The sequence below is a fragment of the Cyanistes caeruleus genome, chromosome 10, assembly GCF_971803275.1.
Source record: "Cyanistes caeruleus chromosome 10, bCyaCae1.hap1.1, whole genome shotgun sequence".
NCBI lineage: Eukaryota > Metazoa > Chordata > Aves > Passeriformes > Paridae > Cyanistes > Cyanistes caeruleus.
This window is the reverse complement of record NC_141710.1, coordinates 1425491-1438157: the sequence shown is the minus strand read 5'-3', so window position 1 is coordinate 1438157 and position 12667 is coordinate 1425491. Positions and strand designations below refer to the sequence as shown.

Sequence of the window (12667 nt, the reverse complement as noted above, 5' to 3'; positions counted from 1 at the left end):
TACAAATAACCTATATTGCACACTTCTCCTGCTTAATACAGGAAACCTTTAAGCCTCCTCTCTGCCTCACCCCTTCATCTGCTGGGTATTCTTGCCTGCCTGGAACGAAAGCTGAGGGATTTGATGATGAGGCACTGGAATGCAGCCTGTGTTTATTAGGAGCAGTGTGCATTTATCTGTGCAAAGTGCCCTGGCCAGGCACCTCTGCACCTCTAGATGGCTCCCAGATCCCACACTCTGCGATCCCCCACACCTTGGCCAACATTTCTGCTGAGCTCTGTGTGCCAGCAGGGGTGGCAGTGTCAAAGGGGAGATGCTGGTTTGGGCTTTGGGCTATGAAAGTGTTTTTATGTGGGAATTGGCTTGTTGAATGGAATTGGAGAAGCTGTGGAGTGCAGCAGACCCACTGCCTGTGGTATTTTCAGTTTAATCAGAGCTCTGAGCAGACACAGAGCTCTCAGGCTGGTGGTGGGAGGGGAAAACACACTGAAGTTTTGGGAGTTATGGTGCTGTTATGATATTCAGATATTTCATTGATTCTGTGCCTTGTTTTGCCATTGGTTCCAACTCCTCCCTCCTGCCTTCACCCAGCACCACCACCTCGAGTGATGGTAGCTGCCACAGCCTTGCTCACCCAGTCCTGCTGATTTTGGAGGAGTGGAGACACCAAATACAGCTAGAGCAGAACATGCAGTGGATGTCCACATGTTGTTTCCTCATGCCAGGAGTCACCAGTGTAGTGCAAATTCTCACAAATCAACACAACCGGATTGGAGAGATTTTTTAGTGAAAAGTAACTGCACCTTTTGAGAACAATGAAAAATCCATCTTTGGTGGAAAAGGGAGATATGTTGTTTTAGTGACTTCATATATAAATGTTTCTGTATATAAAAATGTTGCCACTTTAGACTGAGAGCCCTGCAAACAGTGCTCTTGCTGTGTATAGATGATTAACAAAACATCTGTCACTAAACTGCTTAGTGCCAAAATTACTTTTGGATGCTTATACATATCTCCATTGGAGCAAGAACCTCCTGGGAAGTTGCTTTTGTCATCCATCTGTGAATTTTGTTTCCTCTTGTGCAGTTAAGATGCAAATGTTTGTGTCCTACATCAAAAACTGAGCATGTTTTGCAAGGAAAATGTCATCATTCAGTGGTTAGAGAGCCACTTTCCCCAGTACCTGCAGAGGGTTTCATTTCTAGTGCCTTTCAGAGTGCCGGTTGAATTGCCATTTATGCAAGATCAGAATCAGTCTGAAGGTTCAGAACCTCTGCTGACAACAGCATCCCTGCTCAGCAGTCCTCATCAAGGCACAGTGCTGCATCTGCTCCTCTTCATGCTGCCTTGCTCTTTATAAACATCTGTGCCACCTGTAATATCCACTGAAATGACAGGCAATTCAGAAAAAGTGGTTTTCTGCTGACTAAGTAACAAAAGTTCTGTCTGAAGTTAATGTCTTTCAATCTGCTTCTTTCTCATTAAGTATAATAAGGTTTCTTTTTACAAGGCAGTAGTAAATAAAGGCAATTTAACAAAAGAGCTTTGTATCTGGATTTGATCAAGAAGATAATTTGAAGCCCCAGGGACCTTATGTAGCTATTTGACATGATGTTTTCTGTATAGTTTCTAATTTGAATCTCTGCTGGGTCATTTTTCCAGCCACAGTTATCAGTGCAGAGAGATTCAGGGCAAGTTGTACTGCACTGTACCCTGCACTGTCACCTTATGTCTGAAGTCCTTTCTCAGAGGCAGCTTTTTGAGGGGTAGTTGTGTCATCATTAATTTAAGAGCCTTTCTCAAGTTCTGTGCTTCTGTGTTTTGTGAACCCTGAAAAACACAGCTCAGGGCACAGGGGAGGGCTCTCCCAAAGAATTGTATTTTCTCTTCACAGAATAAATCTTTACCTGCAAATTCATTTGCCAAACAAAGCTCCCCTGAGGTAGGCCTGTGTCTCTTTATACCATGTATAATCCAGTCCCTGACTGGCATCCAAATTGCTTTAAGGATTTCTGGACAGGTTTCACATTTACTTCAGCGTGGAAAAGTGTAGGTAAGTTGAGACCATTAATTCTGGGTCTGTATCTCTTCCCCAAATGTGTGTGAAGGATTTTTTTGTTCTATCTCTGTGGTGACTGAGGTGGTGTGCCAGGTTCCTTGGGATGGCAGCTGTGCTCCATCATTGCCAGGAACCACTTCTGACCTCTGTGACAAAACTTCATGTGAAAGGAACACTTTTTGTGCCATGTTTGCTTTAAATCCAAGAACACAATTTAGTTCATGAAAAGACATTTCTGTGACTGTTCTTCTGGAAAGGCTTGGTGATCTTAGCTCATTTTAGGCATTTCCAATCTGGCAAACAAGTAACATCCTAGAATTAAATTGTCTTGGGCAACCTTTGCCAGCCCAGCTGGAGAGGCCAAGACCCTGAGGCCAGACCCTTCCCTCTCTATCCAAGACTGTCCCTTTCAGAACTTAGGTGTATTGAAGTCACAAAAAGGAGGAACTGGGTATTTCAAATGCTTCTGTCCAAGTACTGAACATACCTTTGCTTTTATCTCTGTGCCCTCAACTCAGGATATCCATAGTGACAGTAACAGTTCCATGATCAGTACTTTTCAAACCCCAAGGCAACCTAAATCCCTACATGGCTGTAGAAAAATCTCAGTTTTTCATAGCTCCCATTACACAGAGGCTGTGTAATCATCCTACCATGTTAGAATATTAACTGTTGTTTAGCTGTCAGGAGAAGTTAAGAATTTGATACTGAGTCAGGATTCCTGGGAAGCCAAAGAGGAGTTCCAGAGACTCAGTTATTTCAGTAATTCCATTCAGCTTATTTTTCAAACATACAGACACAAGTTAAACCAACACAAATGACCCTAGATAACATTACAGCTGATACCTGAAGAAGCTGCAATTAGCAATATTACATTGCAGTGAAGGAGACACTTTCATTCACTAGTTTTGTCTCTATTTCTTTCCTTCCCTGCTTTTTAAACGGCAGAGTTCAGAGCACACAGCACTCTGCAGGATGAGACCTCCTGTAAATGATTCCCTCATCCCTGCCCTGGGAATTGCACATTTCCTTTCCCTGATGTGCAGGCACTGAGCACAGAGGACAGCTGGCTTGCTCTCACCTGTTAAAGGGAACTGCATTTTAGTCTCATCCCATTGCAAATCAAAGACACCGGGCTGTGCCTTTCAGTCAGACAAGGTGTGAATGGAGATATATGAAATGTATATTGATAGCAACTCAAGAGTTGTTACCATCACCCGTGGAGAAAACAATTGTCTGGATCCTTTGAAATGTCAACTGAAAATGCTTTCATGTTGTCTTGACTTCCAGGCAAAAGCTGTTCTGATGTTCCTTGAGCTGGAAATGAGGTGATAACTAGGGTCAGGTCCAAGTTAGTGGGAAAGTCAGACTTGCTTAGGGAACTTGCCTCCAAAGTAAAAGCAAAAGCCATTGAAATGGTCAAATTCTTTCTGTGGTTGTGACAATTAAGGATAAAATCCTTCATTGAAAAACTAGTTGAAGTAATATGACTGTCTGTTTAACCTCTCCTGCCAAGTGTTAGGCAGACAAAATTACAGAGACACAATATCTGGGAAACTCACTATTGCTGCAATATAATATTGTGTGAGAAAATTATTCAAATATCAGATCTGATCTAGAGAAAAAATGATACCTGTCTTTCCCATCAAATGAAAAATATTCAGAAGACAAGAGTGACTTAGCCTACGGGAGCAAATGTCACATATGAAGGCAACCTGGATGTTGGGAGTTATTTTATGGAGATAAAGATCTTCACTTCAGACATCAAAGTTACAAGGTTTATTTTTCTGGTGACTTTAGTTTGACATTATTATATATGGTGGCATGTAATAACAGCAGGACAAATCAGTAACTTCAGTTTCATCCTATTTTCTTGGCACATTTCGGAGACAGTATGAGAGATGCAAGAGAAAAGCAGTCAGGAGAGCTTTGCTGTGGTTTGTGTATTGTTTGTGAAGTGCAAAAGCCTTATTTCAGTATTTATTTTTCACATTTGTTCCAGGCCATTGTGCTCCAAAAGTTCATCTGCTCTGAGATTGAAGAGATGTATAAACAAGCAACTCTGTCCATGGGTGCTGAGGGTTTTCTCAAGAACTCTCCCCAGGAAAGAGCCATAATCTGTCTTTTGGAATTCTCAGTGTAAACTCATGGAAATTAAAGGCACAAGGGCTGTTGTCTAATGAGCAGCCTCATTGAGAATCACTGCTGCACAAATATTCAGTACTCAAGCCTGTGGTTGTGTTGGGAGCACAGGGTTATGTCAGAGCCCTTTGTAAACCTCTCCTTCTGCTCTGATTGAGTCCTTTAGACTCAATTTCTACAGAAAAAATCCAGAGAAGTAGTCCCAGAAACCCTAACAAAATACACACGCTACAGGTTGGGAAAAAATTAAACCACGTGTGACAGAGCACATGGTCAGAGCAAAGTCTGGGCCTCCCACAGACACTGAGACACCTGCAGAAGGTACAAAATGCAGGTTGCTGGTCCTGTTAGGATTTTTTCCCTGAGCATTAGTGGAAGTTCAGTGAGCTCATGAATGTCAGATTTACCACAGGAGAGCTCTAGGTCTCCCTCTTAGGCAGAGGACTTGGCTAGACTTGGTGGAAACTGAAACTTCCACATCCTCTTACTCCTCAGGGGAGCTCCATCCCAGGCCACTTCTGGTAGACTTGGCCCTGCCAGGCTCATCCTACCACTGGTTCTCATCCTCAGCAGCACTGGCAATTGTGTTCAGTCCTGGACCCAATGCAAGACTGGTGGTTGGCATTAATTGGTGCCCTTCATACCTAGAAGTTGTTTCCTTATTTCCTACAAGCTGTAGAAGCAATTGTGGGGTCTCTGTTTCTGCTTTAAATGCATCATTTTGTATAATACCCATTAAAAATAATGAATTTGGGAGGGGTCACAGCATGAATATCCTGACATAGCTATGTTTGCAATTATAGGCAGAGCGTGAGAGATTTCTGCCCTAATTTTTTTTGGAATCTAATTCATAATTATCCTTGAGGACAGTTGGGCACCTTCAATACTTTGTTTCTACTTGCTTGAATAGTTTTTATCTTCTTTTCTTGCCATCTGTAAGTTTGTGTTGGGAACAGTGTTGAGGAGGCAGAGCTGGCAGTGCTGAGCAGCTGCTGCTGCACTCGCTGCTGCGAGAGCCAAGTGCTCACACTGTGAAATGCTGCTCTGTGCTGCTCACTGCTGCTCACTCCTGTCCTGGGGACACCGGGACTTGCCATTGTTGGAGGACCTCAATTACACGTGTCACTGACTGCACACAGTAAAGGACACATTGCTCTGCTGCTTCTGTGACTTGTGCTGCCACTGCACTGCAATTTGATCGGGTTCAGAAGTGATTTTTGGACTTGCTTTGAGGTAATGAATTCTCCCCCTTGCCTCCTCCATTCAGTTTGTATTTTCCTTCTTCTGCCAAGAGAATATACCAGTCTTCTTATTGAGAAATTCTCATTTGGAAATATCTCCTGTGTCTCTTTTTCCAATTTACGTGCTATGTTTTGGAGTCTGAATTCAGAAACTCTGTGACATGTCCTTTGATGTGATTTGCAATTTGTCTTCCCATATGAGGACTCACTTCCTCTGTGACAAAGCCCCCTGGTGAATGTGACATACAACTCAGGTTAAAGGATCTTGTGTTCTAGTTTGCCATTCACTTGTGGTGTTTTTTGGTTTTTGTTTTGCTTTTTTTTTTAAGAAAAGTCTTTCACTGTTTATTATTCGGTTTTCAGATTTTTTTAAAAAAAATCATTCTTTTGAGGAGTGTCACCAAAACCTGGGTAAAGAGGCACCAAGCAGTAGGGTTAAAGGCTGCCATTTATATTTATGAGGCATCTCATTCTAGACAGGAATGGACTGAAGCTGAAATCAGCCAAGTATCTCAGCTGGGTGCAGAACTTCTGACAATAGCTGAACCTGAAGCTGACAGACAGCAAGTACTATTTTTACCTCAGGAAACTTTGAAGTCACTTTGCTGTGACTTCATTTTCTGCTTCAAAGTTGAGAAATATCCAGACTTCTGTTGAAGAAAAGAAGACTGAGGCTCTCCCAGGGTTAGCTGTCTGTGACAAAAACATTTCCTAATACTCACAGTGTGGTTTTAATCCTTCTGCTCAATGATTTGGATGTGCTCTGATAACTGATACTGGTATAAGTGATAGTGCTCCCGGTATAAGCCTTCTGGAAAATGAGATTTAAGACCTTTTTTTGCCTTTGGTTCAAGTTTTGGTATGGGTAATATCTGATTACTCAAGTGCAGTTATTCTGTAACAGTTATTTGAGTTATACTGATTACTCAAGTAACAGTTATTTGAATTATACTGATTACTCAAGTGCAGTTATTTCTGTAATGCAGACACTATCATTATTTAATTATATAATATTATATAATATTACATAATATATATTATATTATATATATAATACAATTATATATATCATTGTTTTTCACATAAATCTCCTCCTCAGATTTGAAGACGTGTTCATTGGAGTTTCTAGTGTTCTAGATCTACTGACAAGGGATGATTTGCATTTGATGTATTTGAATGTGAAAATTGTTTTGGTAATGGGCAATGAAAGATATGTCCAAAAGTAAAATTCTGACCTCTGCATAGTTGCATGTGAAAAAAAAAAAAAAAGATTAATTAAGAAACGTTAAAAAAATAAATAAAGCAAGAAATAGAAAGACTCCAAGACCATCAAGAAGTAAGACATTGAATATAACTTGCAAAGACATCAGTATGTACTGAATTAATTGTATTCTGACGTCCCTTTTCTAATAATAATTCATGTTACCCTGATGCTGTGGAATATCATTGCTAAATAATTCTTTTTTGTTTAATCACAGACCCCACAGCCAGTTGAAAACTACATCAGTGAAGGAGAGCTTGAAGACGATCTGAGTTCTTCTACCCCAAGCACAACCGAGCTGGAGGTACGTGGATCCAGCCAAGAAACAGATGAAGATTATTTTGAAACCGTGTCACATCAGAGTGGATCTTTGTCAGATGTAAAAACTGAGCCTTATGAGAGTGCATCAGACACAGAATCCCTCTCCAGTGATATAACTGGGAATGCTTGCTCGGATTCAAACTGCCTGTTTCCTGAAAAAAAAACCCTGTGCTGTAATCTTCCCAAAGAAAAGGCAGAAACCTTCCATGGACAGAAGTGCTCCAGACAACCAGAGCTCACCCAGCATGTACAGCTAGAATTGTCCTCCAAAATAAAAGAAGCACCAAGCAAAACTGAATTTTGCATACAGTTTGAGGAATTAGAGGGTGAAGAACTGGGTGATGAAGAGCTAACACTATCTAGTAATATTCCCATCACAGAGAGCCAAGTCTATGAAGAGGGCATTTTATCACAGACAAAGAGAAAGTCTGTAACAGCACTGCAGAGTAAGGCAGAGTTAGAAAGCAGCGAAGTGCAGTCCTCTACCAACTCAGTACTTACAGAAAACGATGTTGCAAGACTGAAGGAACATCCTGCAGTATTCAGCATTGCTTGTTTCAAAGCAAACTCAGAAAGTTGTTTGATTTTTCCTAAGGTCCAGCAGTTTTCTTTCCAGTCAGATGCAGCACCAAGCTGTAGTTTGCCTAATCTTCATTTTGAAACAAATGGACCTAACTGTAAAAGTGACACTGAGATATCTGACTGTAAGTGTGAATTAGAGTCTATGTCCAGTATAAAATGCAGCAGGAGGAATTCAGCTGACAATGAGGACATTAAAGGTAAAAGAATAAAACATGGAAGTACAAAGACCATGTTGACATCAGATTCACTCTTCTACCAGAGTTGCTTCAACCAAAAATCTCGGCTACCACACGCAAGGTCAGAGATTACAGAAAGTAAAACATGGCGCAGTGTACCTGAAAATATCAGTGCTCAAAGTGAAACAGAACCTGTGGTGAGCTGCATTCACCCCACAGACAAATTCAGATGGTCATGTTCCAGAATACATCTTGAAGAGCTGGATTTTGAATACACTTGGAAAAACTTAGGAAGGGTAACTGTGAGCCCTGAAAAGGCTACAGAAATAGAGGGCAAATTTGGAATAAAAAGATCTTTTCTTGATACTGACACAGACTCAAAGGAGTGTCAGCTTTCTCAACCAGCAGCCTCTCCCCAGTGCACTGATTATTATTTGCACTCTAAATCAGAGACATGTGGCCTTAGCCCAGAGTCAGCTGGTACTTGTGCTGACAGCTTAACATGGAGTGATGCTTGTGAGGGCAGTCAAAACCAGGAGGAGACATCCTCTTCCCTGGATTGTGATCCAGTGATCATAAATGCTGAGGAACTCGTGCAAAACAATGAGTACAAAGCTGAAAGAGATCTGGAAGCAAGCAGATTCCCACATGATATTGATGTTGAACCGGACACTGGTGACACTGAGAACCCTGCAGCTTCTTATGCAGGTGTTCCTGCTGTGGAGGAAAGCAGAGACTGTGATTGTTCTGTAAACTCTGTTTCCAATAGTGGAATACAGGACAAAAGTTTGAAGGAGAATGGCCTGGAATCTGAACTGTCAGATACGGAGATTGTGGCAGGAGAAAGATGGGCAGATGATTCTTCTAATCTTGGCTTTGGTTGGAAGCTGGAAACTGCAACACAACCAGATGGCAGCGACAGAGGGGCAGAGCACAGAGAGTCAGTGCAGCAAAATACAAGTTGCAAACCTGGTGCCTTAAGGAGCCACTTGGGGCTAGGAACAAGTGAACATCCTACTCAGAAAAGAAAGGATGAAGAGAGTGTCTTTGCTGTTGAAAGGACTCCCAGATCAGATTATACAACACAGGGAAGGGATTTAATGACTGTTCCAGAGTTAAAGGCTGCCCTAATTATAGTCTCTGTAGAAGAGAAAGGATTACAGTCCAAAACACAGAATGATAACCTTCCTACTGGAGTGGTAGCCAAAACATTGGGAAATGTAGTGAGCAAGGATTTGATGTCTCATACTGTCAGTAAAGCTCATGATGAGCCAGAGAGAGTTCTGAGTGAAAGATGTAACTGTGAAGAACAAATTCTGGCCACCCACCCCATTCCTGGCAGGGCAGAGGTACTCTCTGGTAGGGATACAGCTGAAGTAAACCCAGAAATTTCAGAAGAGGAAAGAGAGAAAACAGAAGCAGTTTCATCCTTAGGGTTCACCTGTTGTAATTCCACAGTAACAAGTGCCAAAGTGGAATTCAGGAACGTTGCTGTACTACTAGGCAGCGATACAATTATTGCAGAAAGTCAGGCAGACCCATGTGAAAAATCATTTATAAAATCCCACAGTGGGAGCTGTGTGAAGGTCTCTAGGGAAGAGCCCTGCAGAACAGGAACACTGGAAACCAGCAGCAGTGTAAGCAGTGTGGGTCAGGGAGATGGTGCTGGTGTCAGCCTTCAAGGGCACAGCATGGTCTCTAAACAAGCAGTAGGCAGGCAAGGAAAGGCCAGCTGCAATGGCTCAAAGGAAGAAACTGGTATTTGTGAAGAACCCTCTCCTAGGGAAGGAAAGGAGGGCTCTCCTGCAGAAGACACCTCTAGCCCCAGCAAAGACAGTGCACTCAGTCTGGATGTGTCTGATGTCTTTGATGAGTCTCTGAACAGGGAGACCCACAGCACTTTCATGCTGGGCCTGGATAATATCAGTACCTGCAGCACTAACAGCGAGGAACTGGATGAGAACTCATCGCACACCCTGGGAAGTAACAGCAGTCTTCACAAAGCTGTTCAAAAGCCAACAAAGAATGAGAAAGCTTCCAGGTTTTTAGTATTCTCAAAAATGACATCTTTCAGGAAATCTAAGCTTGCCTCATTGGAAAATCAGGGAAGCAGCAGCATCTTTGGCAGCAAGGCAAAGACAGAAGAACTGGATGTTGGGAAAGATGATGAAGACACTGCAAGTTTACTGTCTTTCAGAAGTTGTTCATCTGGTTTAGTCTTCCACAGGAAGGAAAGTTACACCTCTGAGTACTCTGATGACGACGATTTATTTTATGAGAGACCTGCAGGTTTATTCAACAGATTGAGCCTGAGGAAGGCCTCTGGCTCTGGTCGGATCCTGATGGAAGATGCAGATCGACAAGTTTCAGGTTCATCTGAAAACAATGACAATGAACCTGTGGAGCATTCAGGGATTAGAAAATCATTCCCTGAAAATGAACACAAAAGAAACAAAACCCCTGAGGGTAAGAAGTTCAGGACAAGGTTCGCCTTGGCACACAAATCCCTCTCAAGCTTATTTGAGTCCAAATGTCCAGAAAACACTGAGCAAAGCTCAAAAGCATCAGTGAAAAATGAGAAGGAGAAAGCCAAATTTCGCCAGAGCAGCTGGAAAGCTTTTCTAAAAAGCAAGGAGGCAGATGGACTAAAAAGACCTGTCTTAGTAAGTTTATCATCCACACAGGAGAGTCTTAATGCAACTGGTGGCCACGTGTTAAGATCAGTAGAGCCACAGCATAGTTCCAATGGACACACTTTTTTAAAAACAGAAACAGATAATGACTCCTCAACAGACTCCAACTATTTTGACAGCTCAGTGGAGCCTGTTGATGTCTCTTCACCTGCACGTATGTGGAGAAGACGAATCCAGTCCCATGACTTGGGTATCAGATACTCGCAGAGCTCAGACTGTGATGAACAGCAGGAGGTTCTGAGCAACAGTTTAAATACTTCTCTAGAGGAATACTGGATGAAATCTCCATTTAGCCCCACTGACTTGCAGTTGGCATTTAGTCAGTCAAGTCCATCATGTCCCCAGCTCTCAAATTCTGATGGTAAAGACATGCCTTGTAGGCCCATGAGTCCCAAACCTCAGAGTCCTCGATCCGCTTCTCAACACAAGAACTTCCGCTATCCTGGGCGGGTATGTGCCACTTCCATGATCTCTCTTGGGAACAGCTCTGGTGTGGAAAGCAGTCTGGAGGCTCCAGAGAGACCAAAGACCCTGAAACCCAGAGGAAGTCTCTTACACTCATTGGATGACTTCCAGAGGGATGACAGTGGCATAAGCAGCCAATCCCAGATCAGCTTAAATACAGCTTCTTCCATTAGTGACATGCTCCGAGATGAGGTGAGTTGTTGTCAGGGAATGATCAGGGGGTGGTTTGGCTTGCAGTATTTTGCTTTGCTTTGTGGCTTAGGAATTCCAGTGAAACTCTTCAATGGCTCAATGGCTCATTGGTTAGATGAGTGCATAAATATTCCTCTTGGTCTAAGATAGGTAGCACTATTCATTCTTTCTGTTTCTTTTCAAAACTACTTGAATTTATGTGCTCTTAAAGGGAGGATTTGCTACAAAAATCCAAAGGAATGGAGCAATCACAACACCATTAAAGACTGTACAGACATCACCCTGCATTCATCTCCAATTTTAAGCTGGGTCTTACCCCTCTTACCTGTAACTGGTGTAGAGTAGCTAAGTTTCTCATTGTGAACAGCAACAAAGAAATCAATTCCTATGGCTAGCAGTCACTTTTTAAGAAGTAAAATAGCTTTCTTTAGCCAATGAGTACCTGTCTTTTGAAGTACCATGTGTCTTTTGCAGTCACAATAAGTACCTTCTGGTTGCTACTAGAAGTCCTCTTCTGCCTTTTGTACAACAGACAGAAAAAAAACCCCAAACTGCAGACTCAGGGTCTCCTTTTCATGCCATATTTTGTTGTAATCCAGGTAACAGAGTAAATCCTCGGCATAGGCTGGATCTCATGGAACAGACTGGATCTTCAGGGATTTCATGACTGGCTGAGACCTCTAAAAGCAGAGACTTGCCCCATCAGTAGGCTTTTAATCCCAGAGAGGATTTCCCAAGTTGTAAATGACTGGCAGCTTAGGAATCTCTTTCAGTGGCTAAACACAACCCCCAGAGTGACTGAGACTGAGCTGTAACTGAGATCCCAGAACATGCCTTGACCATGCTACTTTTTCAGTATTATTGCTGATGAGTTTTGACATTAAGAAATGGGAGAATAATTTTTTTTGAGCAGATTGTCAAAAGTGGCACTTGAGAAAGTGCATGAGCTTTTGCATACCCCAAGAAGACAATTTTCAGAGGGTTCATGAATCTGGAACTGCTGGATAAATTCAGAACAGCTGAGGGCTGCTTGTGTTCAACTCAAATGAGCCTCACACAGCTTTTGCTGCTGTTGCCTTTTGCTTCTCACATCTCAGCTTATATTAAACCTCCAAGACACCCTCCAAGATGGTCTTACCCTACCCTTTCTCCATATCTTTTTACAGAAATTCCCTATTTTTTGTATGGAAACAAACAAAGATAAGCAGAACCATGGCTGTATCTAGCCAAGTCTTGAAAACCTCCATTGCTGAAGGTTTCACTGCCTCTCTGGGAAACATTCCTTGAGAAAATTTTTTTCCTAATGTCCAAAAAGAACTTTCCAAGCTGCAGTTTCTGGCCACTGTCTTGTGGCATTGTCTGGCACTACTGAGAAGAGCTGGGATCCATCATCCATGTAAATACAAAATTGTCTGTGACTGCTCCTATGCTGCCTTTAGTGCCCTCTTATCATCTTAAATAAACCCAGCTCTTTCAACCTCTCCTCACATATTCCCAAATGAAAGTGTTTTGGTTGACTGGCTTGGGGTTTATCT

At 42.2% G+C, this 12667-nt stretch overlaps 1 protein-coding gene across 5 annotated transcripts in view; it reads left to right on the top strand.

Moving 5' to 3' along the window:
- The window catches only part of ARHGEF4 (Rho guanine nucleotide exchange factor 4), a 214955-nt gene that overhangs the window by 90257 nt on the left and 112031 nt on the right, over positions 1-12667 (top strand). For all 5 annotated transcript variants that reach the window (XM_086843920.1, XM_023933534.2, XM_086843919.1 and 2 more), the window contains one exon: positions 6921-11132. In XM_086843920.1, the coding sequence (XP_086700046.1) occupies positions 6921-11132 (4212 nt within the window). The remainder of the gene's footprint in view (positions 1-6920; positions 11133-12667) is intronic.